Source organism: Mytilus californianus, unplaced genomic scaffold (genome assembly GCF_021869535.1).
Source record: "Mytilus californianus isolate M0D057914Y unplaced genomic scaffold, xbMytCali1.0.p SCAF_15, whole genome shotgun sequence".
Classification (NCBI taxonomy): domain Eukaryota; kingdom Metazoa; phylum Mollusca; class Bivalvia; order Mytilida; family Mytilidae; genus Mytilus; species Mytilus californianus.
The window spans coordinates 26,689,603-26,709,012 of record NW_026262637.1 but is presented as its reverse complement, the minus strand read 5'-3'; the positions used below and the strand labels follow the sequence as shown (position 1 = coordinate 26,709,012).

At 32.1% G+C, this 19,410-nt stretch overlaps 1 protein-coding gene across 1 annotated transcript in view; it reads right to left on the bottom strand.

Annotated features, from left to right (window-relative positions):
* LOC127725773 (pyridine nucleotide-disulfide oxidoreductase domain-containing protein 1-like) overlaps window positions 1-19,410 on the bottom strand; it is a 79,106-nt gene that overhangs the window by 43,641 nt on the left and 16,055 nt on the right. The window contains exons 5-6 of the mRNA XM_052233044.1: window positions 12,493-12,549; window positions 7,299-7,372 (exon numbers count right to left, since the gene is read on the bottom strand). Of these exons, the coding sequence (XP_052089004.1) occupies window positions 7,299-7,372; window positions 12,493-12,549 (131 nt within the window). The remainder of the gene's footprint in view (window positions 1-7,298; window positions 7,373-12,492; window positions 12,550-19,410) is intronic.

Sequence of the window (19,410 nt, the reverse complement as noted above, 5' to 3'; positions counted from 1 at the left end):
AATTAAAACATGAAGAAAAAAATTCAGTCAAATTATTTTCATATCTCACAAGCCTGTTAGACTAAGAGGATATATGTGATTAAATTTATCATAAAAAAAACTGAAAATGCGTACAGATGGACAGCATCAATTTATACAATGATACGAACACAGAAAAAACGTATTTATTTCCAATTATAACTGATTCTCATGTGGATTTCATGAGCAGAATGGCAAATCAGAACTGAGCTAGATTTAACACAAATGCAAGAGGCATCATTTCTATCATTAAATGTCATCAATATTCAGACAATCCTCTTGAATGAAATTTATTCAGTTATTTATTCATTAATCAGCCTAACATTAAACTCCTTTTTGATTAAAAATATTCCTTGATATTTTAGGTTAAGAAGTTCATCTGGGACAAAATTAAATATGGAATTAATCCAGGCTTAACTGTCAACATAATTTACCGTACGGACAGAGAACTTTTATCAAAATATCTCGGTTACAAAACTAGAGGCTCTAAAGAGCCTGTGTCGCTCACCTTGGTCTATGTGCATATCAAACAAAGGACACTCTCCAACATTGTAGACAAGAATAGACTTCATGACAAAAATCTCTATTTTGTTGATCTTGTATTACTGATCTTTTAGTCTGTTTAGTTTCTCTCTATCTTCTTTAGTTTTTGCTCAAAACACAAAAGAGGGTAAAAAAAATCCTCATTTAAGGGCAATCACTCCTATGAAAAGTGACAGTCTACTAACTATATCGGCAAAATTTGACTTTTTAATAGATCCTGACTTGCTGATCATTTTTGTGATTTAAAGTGTTTATTTAACTATTATAATTAAAATCATATAAGGCATAACGGGAAAAAAATGCTTCTCTCTAAATATCATAGTCTTCATGACAATAGGCAAAAATGGTAAAATTTGTCATTTATGGGCAATAACTTCTATAAGAATTTGTGTAACAGTTTTGACATATATGGACAATTGGTAGAGCTCATTATTCTGAACATTTTTGCTCCTTTCAGATTTTCTCTATTTATGACGGTTCAAAAATTAATAGACAAAACTTGCATTTAACCCCTATGTTCTGTTTTTAGACATGTCCGCCATGTTGGTTGGTAGGCAGGGTCATCGGACATATTTTTTAAATTAGATACCCTAATGATGATTGTGGGCAAGTTTGGTTAAATTTGCCTCAGTGGTTTCAGAGGAGAAGATTTTTGTAAAAGATTACAAAAATTTACAAAAAATTGACTATAAAGGGCAATAACTCCTTAAGGGGTCAATTGACTATTTTGGTCATTTTGACTTATTTGTAGATCTTACTTTGCTGAACATTATTGCTGTTTTCAGTTTATCTCTACCTATAATAATATTCAAGATAATAACAAAAAGCTGCAAAATTTCCTTAAAATTACCAATTCAGGGGCAGCAACCCAACTACAGATTGTCTGATTTGTCTGAAAATTTCAGGGCAGGTAGATCTTAACCTGATGAACATTTTTATCCCTATCAGATTTGCTCTAAATGCTTTAGTTTCAGAGATATAAGCCAAAATCTGCATTTTACCACTATGTTTTATTTTTAGCCATGTCGGCCATGTTGGTTGGTAGGCGTGGTCATCGGACACATTTTTTAAACAAGATACCCTAATGATGATTGTGGCCAAGTTTGGCTAAATTTGCCTCAGTAGTTTCAGAGGAGAAGATTTTTGTAAAAGATTACAAAAATTTACAGAAAAATGACTATAAAGGGCAATAACTCCTTAAGGGGTCAATTGACTATTTTGGTCATTTGACTTATTTGTAGATCTTACTTTGCTGAACATTATTGCTGTTTTCAGTTTATCTCTATCTATAATAATATTCAAGACAATAACAAAAAGCTGCAAAATTTCCTTAAAATTACCAATTCAGGGGCAGCAACCCAACTACAGGTTGTCTGATTTGTCTGAAAATTTAAGGGCAGATAGATCTTAACCTGATGAACATTTTTATCCCTATCAGATTTGCTCTAAATGCTTTAGTTTCAGAGATATAAGCCAAAATCTGCATTTTACCACTATGTTCTATTTTTAGCCATGTTGGTTGGTAGGCGGGGTCATGGGACACATTTTTTAAACAAAATACTCTAATGATGATTGTGACCAAGTTTGGTTAAATTTGCCTCAGTAGTTTCAGAGGAGAAGATTTTTGTAAAAGATACAAAAATTTACCAAAAATTATTAAAATTGACTATAAAGAGCAATAGCTCCTTAAGGGGTCAATTGACCATTTTTTTCATGTTGACTTGTTTGTAGATCTTACTTTGCTGTACTTTATTGCTGTTTACAGCTTATCTCTATCTATAATAATATTGAAAATAATAACCAAAAACTGCAAAATTTTCTTAAAATTACCAATTCAGGGGCAGCAACCCAACAACAGGTTGTCTGATTTGTCTGAAAATTTCAGGGCAGATAGATCTTGACCTGCTGAACAATTTTAACTTTCAGATTTGCTCTAAATCTACATTTTACCCATATGTTCTATTTTTAGCCATGGCGGGCCGGGTCATCCGACACATTTTTTAAACTTGATACCCCAATGATGTTTGTGGCCAAAATTGATTAAATTTGGTCCAGTAGTTTTAGAGGAGAAGATTTTTGTAAAAGTTAACGTCGACGACGGATGACAACGGACAGACGGACGCCAAGTGATGAGAAAAATTCACTTGGACTTTTAGGCCAGGTGAGCTAAAATCTAGACATTGATGAAGGCAAATAAATTATTATTTTTGTCATAATAAGCTTGATAAATTCAACAACACTTACCGTAATCTTAATGATATTTTTTCGTTTAATAATCAAGAATTCCCTTAATATACTACCGAAATTTACCACAAGGAACTATCTGTAAACAATTAAATATAAACAGCCTAGATTGTTTTATACAGTTTCACAATCACATCGGAAACTCTACACAAAAATTTATGACAAAAGGGATGATTTTTAATATCTAATGTTAATTTTCCTTTTTATGGACACTGATGTTCCTTTGGCCCAATCTTAAGGTGTTTATATACCTAGCTTATTATATCATTATATACCCCTGCTACACAGGGACAATTGGAGCTATGGACACCCCTTCACTGTTTTTATTTCATTGCACCAAAATACATAAAGTGCAATTTCCCAATCAATCAAGAACAATAACTTACGAACAGCAAATAGACAATATCGTATTCAACCTCCAACTTGTTATCATATACTGAGGATTCTTTTATTTTTGTGGGTTCATAATTTCTTGGATTGAGGGAAACTTCGCAGATATTTGATTTCGTGGTGTTGCCAAAGTCTGCATACAAGCCTATAGAAAATTTGTAATTAGTAAGTTGAACACTTAAATTTGTAATACACCTGCATCCACAAAAATTGATATCCAACAAATAAAAATGAATCCATTGTATAACATATTAGAATTTGAAAAGCATTGTTTGAACAGTTCTTAAGTTATTGCATGGAAATAGCTTGAGCCCTACCATCCTGTCACACCCCCCAAATTATTCATAGCAATAATTAGAGGCTCTAAAGAGCCTGTGATTCAATTTCATAGAGATCAATAGACTTATACTCAAGTTTTTGTCCAGAAACCAGAAAATCCTTGTTTTTTTGGCCCCTGGTTCCTAAAATGTTTGGGCCATAACCCCCAAATCAATCCAAACCTTCCTTTTGAGGTATGGAACCTTGTGGTACAATTTCATAGAGATCCATAGACTTATACTCAAGTTATTGTTCAGAAACCAGAAAATTCTAAATTTTTGGCCCCTAATTCATAAATGGTTTGGGCCATTACCCCCAAAATCAATCCCAACCTTCCTTTTGAGGACTGAACAAAACAAACCCTGTGACAAACCTGGGATCCTCAAAGTGCTCTATAAAAGGAATAAATGCAGTTCAATCGGTGTAAAAAAATTTAACCATTGTAGTCTGCATGGGATAAAATGTTGCATGATACCTTCAAAGAATTTAAGAATTTTTCTTTTGCTTCATGCTTTAGTTCAAATATTGGATGTTTTTAGATTATTTTATATATTGGTTTGGTTAAAAATTGACAGTCAGTAAAAATAATGTAGTTTAGCATTGACTATGCAAAATAGTACCCCTTGTTGAAGACATAAAATTATAACCCAATACGTATTCAACCTTGGCTACTTTTTACACATAGTTATTGCTATTCAAAACATTATTCAATGAATAAAAGATAGAAAACAAAAATAAAATTATTGGAAAAGAATTTTCTGGATTTTTTTGTCAGAAATATATGGTAGGAAATGAAAATTAAATGAATGAAAAATATATCAAAAATGACAGGAATTTCAGAATATTCATCAAAAGTATGTATGTGATGTTAGTTTAAACTAGACAAAGTGATGCCCCCGCACTGCACTCTGAAGTAACTGTATTATAACAAAGTCAATGAAGGACTTTCTTTGAGATATTATTGTGTCTGGGAGACACAAATGATCCCCCCGCAGATGCAAAGTGTTATTTTAAAATACACAAGTTGAGCATTGGAGCATATAGGTCTATGGTTCACTGTAGGAGGAGTTATCTGGAAACGCTATGCACCTCTTATGCAAGTATATACTCCAAAAATGGCAAAGTTCAACTATCTCCCAAAAGAGCTAATATTAATAAAAATTAAAACCCTGACCATATGCACACCTTCAATATATGTACAAACAGCCAGCAAAGCGAAAACTTCCTAGCATTCAAACTGTAGGAGGAGTTATCCGGAAACGCTATGCATCTCTTATGCAAGTAAATACTCCAAATAAACTGCTTCACTGAGCGCAGCTGGATACGCCCGCAGAGGTCCAACCCTGAACAGTTGGGGCAAAAATGGACACAATATTCAAGCTTGATACAGGTCTGAATTTGGATTGTAATTAAATATTTGACATATTATAGGTTTCTGAATAAATGTAGTCAAAGAACTTGAAATAAGTTATATGAATTGAATTTGTTGCGCAATACTTAGTAAATCTGTTGTCAGACTATAAACAATTAAAGTTCAATTTCTTCTCAACGTCATATTTGAAATTTATGAAAACCAATAGGGAGATTACATCAATAGCTATAAATAATTTACCAAAGTTTCATGAGAACTGCTGAAAGCATTTTTGAGGTATTGTCCAAAAACTGGAAAAATCCCCCCTTTTTTAATGAATAAAACCCCATAACTCAGAAATGTAAAATCAAAAATTTATAAAATACTAAAGGGAGCTTACATCAACAGATATAAACAATTCACCAAAGTTTCATGAGAACTGCTGAAAGCATTTTTTAGTTATTGTCAGAAAACTGGAAAATTCCCCTTTTTTATGAATAAAACCCTGTAACTCTGTAACATTAAATCTAAAATTTATAAAAGTCCAAAAGGGAGCTCATGTCAATAGATATAAACAATTCACCAAAATTTCTTGCAAGTTGGTGAAAGCATTCTTGAGTTATTGTCAGAAAACTGGAAAATTCCCCCTTTTTTAATGAAAAAAAACCCAAAACTCAGAAACGGTAAATCTGAAATTTATAAAAAATGAAAGGGAGCTCACGTCAATAGATATAAACAATTCACCAAAGTTTCATGCATATTGGTTAAAGCTTTTTTGAGTTAATGTCCGACATGTTGACGACGGACGGACGGACAGACGGAAGGACGGACAAATGGACAGACGGTCAACGGTATACCATAATACATCCCGTAAATGGGCATATAAAAATGACAAAGTTCAACTATCTCCCAAAAGAGCAAATATTAATAAAAATCAAAACCCTGACCACATGCACACCTTCAATATATGTACACAGTGCTCGTCATTTTTCATCATTTAAGAAAAGGTTTTCAAAATGACAAAAGTTTTTCAAATCAATTTCGTCACTTACATTTGAAAAGTGTAAAAATATTTTCGCATGAAAATACTATAATTCTACGTTTTTGACAAGTTTATGACCTCATCTAATTAATGTTTACAACAGGTGTTATAAGTTGTGATTACAGGTAATCCGCTTATAGCCATCGGATGGGCTACTAATTCGTTCATTAATAAATCTCATAAATTATTGACCATCATAATTATTTTTCCCAGTAAAATGGGTCAGGCGGCATTTCAATTTCAATATATTTCTCAAGCGACCAAAATTTGCAGTTCGTTTATATCATAGTTTTGTCATTTGAACAAAATGTTTCCCCCCGCGGACAGTTCGCATTTTAATTTCAATATTTCTCAAACGATCACAATTTGTAATTCGTTTGTCGTAGTTTCGTCATCTTTTATATAACTTTTCATAAAAAACTTTTAATAATTTCGATTAAAGAGTAAAGAAATTCATTCAAAATGTTCAGAAATATTTCCACGAGTCAAACAGGTGCTTCCTTTACATGTATTGCACATGCGTGAAAGTATTCTTATAAATTAGACATTAAAACGTAAACTATGAAATCATTTAGTATCAAAATAAAAGGAGATTTAGAAATATGATAGTTTCCTGCCTTTTGTTAAAAACGAACCAATCCGTAGATGAATCCTGATTCATTCTGAATTTATTATCCTCCTGTCACTTCCTGTTTTCATTTCGTTTAATAATTGAAAGTAAACGTGATCTATTCTTGATCAATTTACAATATAAAGTCATTAGAATCGTTCCAACAAGGATTTGTACAAATCCTTGGTTCTAAGTTTATAGAAATGATGGATTTAACCGTTTTTACAAGGATAATGATTATGCAGTGAAATAGTCGTTACAGGTTCATTTATGCTGTGATTCCTGGTTGAAAAAAAAAGGAACCCAAATTTTGTTGATCAGTAATGTCCCCTGAAAATAACTGAAGTGAAATTGAAAACTAGAAATCTGGATCCTTATTAGATCTTATTATAATCTTCATATTTAAGCACCACATCTATCAAATTATGAAATAACTGCCTGAGCATGCCTAAGTCCTTCAAAGATGTATAGCTAGTAATACATATCTTTGGTCCATTGCTTTTACCCAAAAAAGGTTGATTTTCATCTCGCAAAAAAATTACTAAAGCCCTCAAAATCCTAGCTGAAACCCTGTGTACAAACAGCCAGCAAAGTGAAAACTTCCTAGCATTCAAACTGTAGGAGGAGTTATCTGAAATAACTCTATACCCATAATTGGACGGACAGACAGACAGATAGGGGTAAAACAATATGCCCCATAACTTTCAGTTGCGGGGGCATTAAAAATAATTGAGAACATGAAAAGGAAACACACTTCATTAAAATTACCATCTGTAACTTACACCAATTCTGTAGCTATTCCTCCATTCCCAACTACTATAATTCTTCTGGCAGTGGATAACTGATTCTGGAATTCCTGGAAAACAGAGAAGGAACTGTAAAGAAACTAACAGTTCTTAAAGGGTTCTATGCATCTCCACTACAATTGCTGCTGTTAGTGTAAAAGTGTAATATTTACTGTAAAAAGTAAGTCCAATTATCAGTAAGATACAGATTTTTTTTTTAAATCTAACTTTTTTTTAGGTGCTATTTCATGATCTTGAAGATTAGCTTATGCTCAAGTTTCAAAACAATTCATGAAAGTTTACAAATTTATCATGTCAAAAAATTTAATCCAAATTTGTCTGTAGATGTTAACTGCAAAAAACTACGTCCATCTATCAGTTAAATACTAAATAAAATGCTTCGCTGGGCGCAGCTTGATACGACCGCAGAGGTCGAACCCTGAACAGTTGGGGCAAGTATGGACACAACATTCAAGCTTGATACAGCTCTGAATTTGGATTGTGATTAAATATTTGACACAGCATAGGTTTCTGACACAGAAAGAATGTGGTCTAAGAACTTCATTTTTTTTAATTTACCTATTATGGTCCAATGTCCAAAATCAAAATACATGGTTAGATTCAGCATATCAAAGAACCCCATATATTCAATTTTTGTTGAAATCAAACAAAGTTTAATTTTGGACCCCAACTTGGACAAACTTGAAAACTGGTCCCATAATCAAAAATCTAAACACATGTTTAGATTCAGCATATCAAAGAACCCCAAGAATTCAATTTTTGTTAAAATCAAACTAAGTTTAATTTTGGACCCTTTGGACCTTAATGTAGACCAATTTAAAAAACGGGACCCAAAATTAAAAATCTAAAAACACGGTTAGATTTGGCATATCAAAGAACCCCAATAATTCAATTTTTGATGAAATCAAACAAAGTTTAATTTTGGACCCTTTTGACCTCAATATGAACCAATTTGATAGCAGGCCCACAAAATAAAAAATCTAAATACATGGTAAGATTCAGCATATCAAAGAACCCCATATATTCAATTTTTGTTGAAATCAAACAAAGTTTAATTTTGGACCCCAATTTGGACCAACTTGAAAACTGGGCCAAAAATCTAAAATCTAAATACATGTTTTGATTCAGCATATCAAAGAACCCCATATATTCAATTTTTGTTGAAATCAAACAAAGTTTAATTTTGGACCCCAACTTGGACCAACTTGAAAACTGGTCCCATAATCAAAAATCTAAACACATGTTTAGATTCAGCATATCAAAGAACCCCAAAAATTCAATTTTTGTTAAAATCAAACTAAGTTTAATTTTGGACCCTTTGGACCTTAATGTAGACCAATTTAAAAAACGGGACCCAAAATTTAAAAATCTAAATACACGGTTAGATTTGGCATATCAAAGAACCCCAATAATTAAATTTTTGATGAAATCAAACAAAGTTTAATTTTGGACCCTTTTGACCTCAATCTGAACCAATTTGATAGCGGGCCCACAAATAAAAAATCTAAATACATGGTAAGATTCAGCATATCAAAGAACCCCATATATTCAATTTTTGTTGAAATCAAACAATGTTTAATTTTGGACCCCAATTTGGACCAACTTGAAAACTGGGCCAAAAATCTAAAATCTAAATACATGTTTTGATTCAGCATATCAAAGAACCCCATATATTCAATTTTTGTTGAAATCAAACAAAGTTTAATTTTGGACCCCAACTTGGACAAACTTGAAAACTGGGCCCATAATCAAAAATCTAAACACATGTTTAGATTCAGCATATCAAAGAACCCCAAGAATTCAATTTTTGTTAAAATCAAACTAAGTTTAATTTTGGACCCTTTGGACCTTAATGTAGACCAATTTAAAAACGGGACCCAAAATTAAAAATCTAAATACACAGTTAGATTTGGCATATCAAAGAACCCCAATAATTCAATTTTTGATGAAATCAAACAAAGTTTAATTTTGGACCCTTTTGACCTCAATATGAACCAATTTGATAGCGGGTCCACAAATAAAAAATCTAAATACATGGTTAGATTCAGCATATCAAAGAACCCCAAGAATTCAATTTTTGATGAAATCAAACAAAGTTTAATTTTGGACCCTTTTGACCTCAAAGTGGACAAAGTTGATAACGGGGCCCAAAAATCAAAAATCTAAATACATGGTTAGATCCAGCATATCAAAGAACCCCATATATTCAATTTTTGTTGAAATCAAACAAAGTTTAATTTTGGACCCCGATTTGGACCAACTTGAAAACTGGGCCCATAATCAAAAATCTAAATACATGTTTAGATTCAGCATATCAAAGTACCCTAAAAATTCAATTTTTGTTAAAATCAAACTAAGTTTAATTTTGGACCCTTTTGACCTTAATGTAGACCAATTTGAAAACGGAACCAAAAATTAAGAATCTAAATACACGGTTAGATTCGGCATATCAAAGAACCCCAATAATTCAATTTTTGATGAAATCAAACAAAGTTAAATTTTGGACCCTTTGGACCTCAATGTGGACCAATTTAAAAACGGGGCCCAAAATCCAAAAACTTAATACACGGTTAGATTCAGCATATTAAAGAACCCCAAGAATTCAAGAATAAAACCCCATTGAAATTGATCAAGAAATAAGTAATTTATACGAAGTATCTTCTTTTGCACAATACTGTGCAATTGAATATTTCTTGCTATTGTGCAATACTGTACAATTGACAATTTCTTGCTATTGCGCAATATTGTGCTATTGGATATTTCTTGCTATTGCGCAATACTGTGCAATTGAAGATTTCTTGCTATTGCGCAATACTGTGCAATTGAAGATTTCTTGCAATTGTGCAATACTGTGCAATTGAAAATTTCTTGCTATTGCACAATACTTATTATATAATAATTTACACATCCTGTTTGGTGTGTATCTCCTACCATATCATTATTATTTGCTTTTAAATATTAATCAGAAATAACCAACTTAAAATGGAAAATTTTAAAAGAAAAAAAAAAGGAAAAAAAGAAAAAAAAAGAAAAAAAAAAATCCCCCCCCAAATTTTTTGAACCCCCTTATGATTCATCACCCCCAAACTCAATCCCAGCCTTCCCTTTGTGGTATGGTACCTTGCAGTACAATTTCAGAGAGATCCATACACTTGAACACAAGTTATTGTCTGGAAACTAGAAAAATGCTTATTTTTGGCCCCTTTTTGGCCCCCAATTCCTAAACGTTTCGGGCAATTACCCCCAAACTCAATTCCAGCTTTCCCTTTGTGATATGGAACCTTGTAGTACAATTTCAGAAATATCCAAACACTTACACACAAGTTATTGTCATGAAACTAGAAAAATGCTTGTTTTTTGCCCCTTTTTTGGCCCCTAATTCCTAAAATTTTGAGGCAATTACCCCCAAAATCAATTACAGCCTTCCCTTTGTGATATGGAACCTTGTGGTACAATGTCAGAGAGATCCATACACTTACACACAAGTTATTGTCTGGAAGTTACAAAAATGCTTATTTTTGGCCCCTTTTTGGCCCCTAATTCCTTAACTGTTGGTACCATAACCCCCAAAATCAATCCCCACCTTCCTTTCGTGGTATTGAACCTTATGGTAAAATTTCATGGAGATCCATTCACTTAAACTAAAGTTAGAGTGCGAAAACAAATGTGTCTTCGGACGACGCCGGACGACGCCAGACGACGACGACGACGACGACGACGCCAACGTCATACCAATATACGACCAAAAAATTTTCAATTTTTGCGGTCGTATAAAAATTTGTAAGGGTTCCGCGGAACCCAGTGTCTCGCCTACTTTTTCTGTTAATCACAGGCTCAACAAAAATGAGGAAGTAAATCAATAAAAATATTCCTCTAGATACTATCTTTTGATTGTAAGAAGCCTCTGTCCAAGTTTGGTAAAAATCCAGGATAGTTTATGAATCTAATAAATGTTTAAAAACTTTAACTGCAGACTGAATGTAATGTTAACTGGAAGAAAACAAAATTTCCTCCTAGATACTAGCATTTGATCATAAACAAGCTTCTGTCCAAGTTTGGTAAAAATCCAAAATAGTATAAGAACATTATTAAAATTTTAAAAACTTTAACCACAGAGTGAATGTGTTGTTTCCTGGCAGAAAATCTAAGTCCATTTAAAAGTAAAATACGGAAAAAATGGATTTATTTTTTTACAAATTTCCTTCTAGATACTAGCTTTTGATCATAAACAAGCTTCTGTCCAAGTTTGGTACAAATCCAAAATAGTATAAGAAAGTTATTAAAATTTTAAAAACTTTAACCACAGAGTGAATGTGTTGTTTCCTGGCAGAAAATCTAAGTCCATTTAAAAGTAAAATATGGAAAAAAATCGATTTATTTTTTTACAAAATTTACATCTGGATACTATCTTATGATCATAAACAAGCTTCTGTCCAAGTTTGGTACAAACTCAGGATAGTTTAAGAAAGTTATTAAAATTTTAAAAACTTTAACCACAGAGTGAATGTAATATTTCCCGGCAGAAAAACTAAGTCCATTTATAAGTAAAATACGGAAAAAATGGAATTTTATTTTTACCAAATTTACTTCTGGATACTATCTTATGATCATAAACAAGCTTCTGTCCAAGTTTGGTAGAAATCCAGGATAGTTTAAGAAAGTTATTAAAATTTCAAAAACTTTAACCACAGAGTGAATATTTGTGGACGCCGCCGACGACAACGACGCCGACGGAATGTAGGATCGCTATGTCTCGCTTTTTCGACTAAAGTCGTAGGCTCGACAAAAATGAAAGAATGTTTTTAAAATTTTGATTCAGACATTATCTATTACAAAAAAAAAAAAGCTTCTGCTAAAGTTTCATAAAATTCTATGAAAGTTTGACAAACTAATTGATGTGTAACAAACCTAAACTGTGTCAATTTGTTAACTGCAAAAAACTAGGTCATTTTATCAGTAAAATATGGAAAAATAAAAACATTTTTTTTTAATTATTTTGCTCTGGATACTTTGCTCATAAAAAGCATCTGCCCAACTACAGTAAATTTCTATGAAGGTTTGACAAAGTTATTAATGACAGAAAAACTTTAACCTTGGACTGTTAATTGTAAAAAAAACCAAGGTCACTTCTCCCTAAAGTTCTGAAAAGCGGTGACCCCTGAATACTTACCTTTACACTCTGTGTATCTCTAATTCCTAGAACATAAGGGTGATCCTTAGCAATTAGCTGCAAATATAAACCATGCATTATTTTGATTACTGTGTATCAGACTTTCTTAAAACAAGAGTGGACACACGGAAATGTCTTGCCTGCTTTACTGATCATAATTGAATTTATTTAGAGAAAAAGGTTATACACATCCATGTAAATTAGGTCAAATTCAGATGAACCATATCAGAGGGACATGTAAGCCTTACAATTATTCCATACATCAAATATAGTTAACTTGTAGTATAAATATGAGAAACAGACCTAACCAAGAAAACTACACTAAACCAATGAACCATGAAAATGAGACCAAGGTCCAATGAATTCTGCCAGGCAGACATGTTCACCTTGCAGTCATTCCATACAGCACAAATAGTCAACCAATTACTTTTACTTTTTGAGAAATAGGCTTAACCATTAAAACATAACACTGACTTTTGAACAATGAAAATGAGATTAAGGACAGATGAAACCTGCAAGACAGACTTGTACACCTTACAATGATTCCATACACAAAATAATGTTGACCTATTTCTTATAGTATCTGAGATGCTTACTATATCATGAAAACTTAACCTTGATCACTGATCCATGAAATTAAGTCGAGGTCAGTTTAACCCTGTTTGACCTTGCAAGGATCCCATATACAAAATAAAGTTATCCTTATTACTCACAATAAGTGAGAAATGCACATGACAAAAAACTATACAGTTTTTAAGGAGTTGCTGAAACATGAAAATGAGGCCATGAACAATGGGCATATGACAGACAGGAAATTCATAACATAAGGCATCTGTATACCAAGCATCCAGGTATATGCATGCTGAGACTTGAGTGGTAGGCAAGACAAAAATTATTGAAATAAATATGAAAAACAAAACACAAAGATGTAAATACTAAACAGTCAGGGGCATTAACTTAAACAGGTAACTTTCTAAATTACCTATACAACTTATGTTTAAAAGGAGGCTATTTTAAATATTACTTATATAAGTAACTTTTGTAAATATTATTTTGATAGGTGTCCATTCATACATATTTTACTAGCTTTAACAAATTTTCACAGACATCTGGTTGTTTTCCCCATGAAATATAAATACTAATCCTCCTGAAACACTAATTGCCTTTCTGACACACTTACATTTCATATCAACTCTTCTGGCTCAATGATTGGTCTCTTGGGACTATTAAAATATCATTTTCCTTGAAATTCTTAAAGGTAGACAGATATAAATAGATGGAAACTTGGGATTTAATTAAAACTTGAAGTTATTTATAATTTGTAACCCAAAACAATTACATATGTTCCTTGAATAATTGTAATGACTAATTATTTCAAAGATGTATAAAATAACTTATACAAGTAATACTTTTGTCATTATTTTTAAAGTAACCTTTTATCTCTATACTCTTCTCAATTTTGATAAATTCTTAATTTTAAGTAATAAAACAATGTAAAAATTCATAAAAACCACATTTAGTCCATGTTTCTATTGAAATTTAAAATAACTTTATCAAGTAATTGAATCATTTTTTAAAACAAAAATTACCCTTATAAGTAACTAAAAAATAACTTGTTTAAGTAACGCCCCTGACTGCTAATATTCTTGATTCATTCTTCCAGTAATTAGTATTTAAAGGTATATAAGTGATCCACACATTGCATGTGCTCTGTCTTTCATTATTTCAAGTATATGTTAAATTTATATAGCAACTTTACCATGAAAATCAAATATGTCCCACCTTTTGCGGTTTAAAACATACCAATTAACACCTTAAAATTGACAGTTTGTGCATATTTTTCAAGTACTTCTCCTCAAAACTCATGTGAATTTGAAATACTTTTTAATAAGGCAACTTGGGCTCTAAATTCACATACTCCGTTAAAAAACAGAAGTATCAAAATTTTCTTTACACCCAACGTTTTTTTTTTTAATATATAACCTTTTTGTACCTTTTTTTTAATTTGTAGACATACATGACATATGAAAGATATATATATGTTAATCTATATCACTGAGTTTAATCCATGGATCAATATGATTAATATTTTAATTTCATTTTTATATCTTCTGTGTTGGAGAAATATTATGAATCCAGCTATAAAACTACAAACAGAAAAGTTATATTCATGATAAACTTGTAAATGAAGCATTTTTTATACAAAAACACTTAAGTACTTTTACGTAAATGGTGGTTTTCGTGCAAAAGCCCACAAACAACAAGGTACATAATATTTTCATGTTCAACTATACAATCAAAGGCTAGATCTTATAAGACAGGTTTATAGCTATTATAGATAAACAAATTTTTATAAGCAATAATAGACAAACTAATTTTGAACACCCACAAACAAAGGCCAGATTTGCCTCCATTTTAGCATTGAGTAGTCAAGATAAATTTCAAATGATACCTTTAAGCAATTGTTCAGCACAATTTCAAATAATACCTTTAAACAATTGAGAAGTAAAATGTCAATTGATGCAATTTTGGCAGATCATACTGGGCAATTTGATAACAATCAAATTGTTTCAATTATATGTCTGTGTATTAAATGACCCAAGTATTTCAATACTTGACCAATTTTCACCTGTATACTGGTAATTGGTAGTTAACTGTCCTTAACTTTTTTGTTAAGTATACATTATCATAAATATCTGCTTCTCCCCTTCAAGGAAAACCTACAATAACATGCCCAAACTGCATTTATGTTTTCTCTTTAGTAATTACTCAGGGATCTCCATGGATGAAAATCTTACAATGGAGGAGGCTCTCACCAGGACAAAACCCCACGTGTCGTGTTCAAAAATATTTCATTCCTACATACCATTGTAAGGAAAACTGATATATTGTTTATTACATTCATTTCATTATAGAATAACCAATATTTTTCTTAATTGTTATTTGTAACAATTCCAATGTCAAACCTGCATGGCTCCTCTTAATGAAGGATAACCAAAATTCAGCTGTCCTGTTAACCTTCATATGTAGTTAACGTCAAAATTTTTCTTGTCAGAAGGTTTCCAGATGGTTTCTCGCTATTTTGGTAAATTTGTTAGGACTTAAAAATGGGATTCATTTTTCTCACTGTCAACCACCCTGTAGTAGAAGTGTCAAATTCAATTCAGAAGTCACAAACCGGAATTGATGATTTTTAGCGTCAACAACAAGAAGTTTCGTACCCATTTTTGGGTAAAAGGGCAAAATTTTAAAACTGAAACGGTTTTACTGACTTAAAATTGCAAATTTCACAGTAGTAGACCATGCAACATGCATCTTTCGATTCTGAATGTAAACCGGATGTATTAATTTGATTGTAATTTACGAAATGAATTCCAAATAACGATACAAAATATCTTCAGATTATCAAGTTGCAATTAATATTTGAGTATTTATTTTTAAACTACTAAAGTGATTCATTATGATCGATAATTGTTGTTATTTGGCATGAAATGATGTTCTGTTTCACGATTAAGATAATAACCTTTTACTCGTTTAACTAGAGGCTCTCAAGAGCCTGTGTCGCTCACCTGTATTTACTGATGCTTTGGAAATCATGTAAAATAAGGTAAAAATCATAATTAATAGTATTAGATATTAGACATTATAATGATATCTAAGATAATAACAAAAAACTGCAAAATTTTTGTAAAATTACTTACTCAGGGGCAGCAACCCAACAACGGGTTGTCGGATTCATCTGAAAATTTCAGGGCAGATAAATCTAAATCTGATGAACATTTTTGCCACCTGTCAGATTTGCTCTAAATGCTTTAGTTTCAGGGATATAAACCAAAAACTGCATTTTACCCCTATGTTCTATTTTTAACCAAGTCGGCCATGATGGTTGGAAGGCGGGGTCATCGGACATATTTTTTAAACTAGATACCCTAATAATGATTATGGCCAAGTATGGTTAAATTTGTCTCAGTAGTTTCCGAGAAGAAGATTTTTGTAAAAGATTACAAAAAATTACGAAAAATTGTTAAAAATTGACTATTAAGGGCAATAACTCCTAAAGGGGTCGACTGGCAATTTTGGTCATAACAACTTTTTTGTAGATCTTACTTTGCTGAACATTATTGCTGTTTACAGTTTATCTCTATCTATAATAATATTCAAGATAATAACCAATAAAATGCTCCGCAGGGCGCAGCTTGATATGACTGCAGAGGTCGAACCCTGAACAGTTGGGGCAAGTATGGATACAGCTCTGAATTTGGATTGTGATTAAATATTTGACACAGCATAGGTTTCTGACACAGAATGAATGTTGTCTAAGAACTTAAAAATTTTAAATTGGACAATCACCTATTATGGTCAAATATCCAAAATCTAAATACATGGTTAGATTCAGCATATCAAAGAACCCCAAGAATTCAATTTTTGATGAAATCAAACAAAGTTTAATTTTGGACCCTTTTGACCTCAATGTGGACAAAGTTGATAATGGGCCCAAAAATCAAAAATCTAAATACATGGTTAGATTCAGCATATCAAAGAACCCCATATATTCAATTTTTGTTGAAATCAAACAAAGTTAAATTTTGGACCCCGATTTGGGCCAACTTGAAAACTGGGCCCATAATCAAAAATCTAAATACATGTTTACATTCAGAATATCAAAGAACCCTAAGAATTCAATTTTTGTATGGACACAACATTCAAGCTTGATACAGCTCTGAATTTGGATTGTGATTAAATATTTGACACAGCATAGGTTTCTGACACAGAATGAATGTGGTCTAAGAACTTAGAAATTTTAAATTGGACATTCACCTATTATGGTCCAATATCCAAAATCTAAATACATGGTTAGATTCAGCATATCAAAGAACCCCAAGAATTCAATTTTTGATGAAATCAAACAAAGTTTAATTTTGGACCCTTTTGACCTCAATGTGGACAAAGTTGATAACGGGGCCCAAAAATCTAAAATCTAAATACATGGTTAGATTCAGCATATCAAAGAACCCCAAGAATTCAATTTTTGATGAAATCAAACAAAGTTTAATTTTGGACCCTTTTGACCTCAATGTGGACAAAGTTGATAACGGGGCCCAAAAATCTAAAATCAAAATACATGGTTAGATTCAGCATATCAAAGAACCCCATATATTCAATTTTTGTTGAAATCATACAAAGTTTAATTTTGGACCCCGATTTGGACCAAACTGGGCCCATAATCAAAAATCTAAATACATGTTTAGATTCAGCATATCAAAGAACCCTAATAATTCAATTTTTGTTAAAATCAAACTAAGTTTAATTTTGGACCCTTTGGACCTTAATGTAGACCAATTTGAAAACGGAACCAAAAATTAAGAATCTAAATACACAGTTAGATTCAGCATAACAAAGAACCCCAATAATTCAATTTTTTATGAAATCAAGCAAAGTTTAATTTTGGACCCTTTGGACCTCAATGTGGACCAATTTAAAAACAGGGCCCAAAATCCAAAAACTTAATACACGGTTAGATTCAGTATATTAAAGAACCCCAAGAATTCAAGAATAAAACCCCATTGAAATTGGTCAAGAAATAAGCAATTTATACGAAGTATCTTCTTTTGCACAATACTGTGCAATTGAATATTTCTTGCTATTGCGCAATACTGTACAATTGACAATTTCTTGCTATTGCGCAATATTGTGCTCTTGGATATTTCTTGCTATTGCGCAATACTGTGCAATTGAAGATTTCTTGCTATTGTGCAATACTGTGCAATTGAAGATTTCTTGCTATTGTGCAATACTGTGCAATTGAAGATTTCTTGCTATTGTGCATATGAAAATTTCTTGCTATTGCACAATACTTATTATATAATAATTTACACATCCTGTTTGGTGTGTATTTCCTACCATATCATTATTATTTGCTTTTAAATATAAATCAGAAATAACCAACTTAAAATGGAAAATTTTAAAAGAATAAAAAAAGGAAAAAAAGAAAAAAAAGGAACCCCCCCCCCATTTTTGAACCCCCTTATGATTCATCACCCCCAAACTAAATCCCAGCCTTCCCTTTGTGGTATGGTACATTGCAGTACAATTTCAGAGAGATCCATACACTTGAACACAAGTTATTGTCTGGAAACTAGAAAAATGTGTTTTTTGGCCCCAAATTCCTAAAGGCTTAGGGCAATTACCCCCAAACTCAAACCCAGCTTTCCCTTTGTGATATGGAACCTTGTAGTACAATTTCAGAAAGATCCATACACTTACACACAAGTTATTGTCCTGAAACTAGAAAAATGCTCGTTTTTTGCCCCTTTTTCCTAAAAAATTGAGGCAATTACCCCCATCATCAATCCCAGCCTTCCCTTTATGGTATGGTACCTTGCAGTACAATTTCAGAGAGATCCATACACTTGAACACAAGTTATTGTCTGGAAACTAGAAAAATGCTTATTTTTGGCCCCTTTTTGGCTCCCCAATTCTTAAACGTTTCGGGCAATTACCCCCAAACTCAATTCCAGCTTTCCCTTTGTGATATGGAACCTTGTAGTACAATTTCAGAAATATCCAAACACTTACACACAAGTAATTGTCATGAAACTAGAAAAATGCTTGTTTTTTGCCCCTTTTTTTGCCCCTAATTCCTAAAATTTTGAGGCAATTACCCCCAAAATCAATTCCAGCCTTCCCTTTGTGATATGGAACCTTGTGGTACAATGTCAGAGAGATCCATACACTTACACACAAGTTATTGTCTGAAAGTTACAAAAATGCTTATTTTTGGCCCCTTTTTGGCCCCTAATTCCTTAACTGTTAGTACCATAACCCCCAAAATCAATCCCAACCTTCCTTTTGTGGTATTGAACCTTATGGTAAAATTTCATAGAGATCTATTCACTTAAACTAAAGTTATAGTGCGAA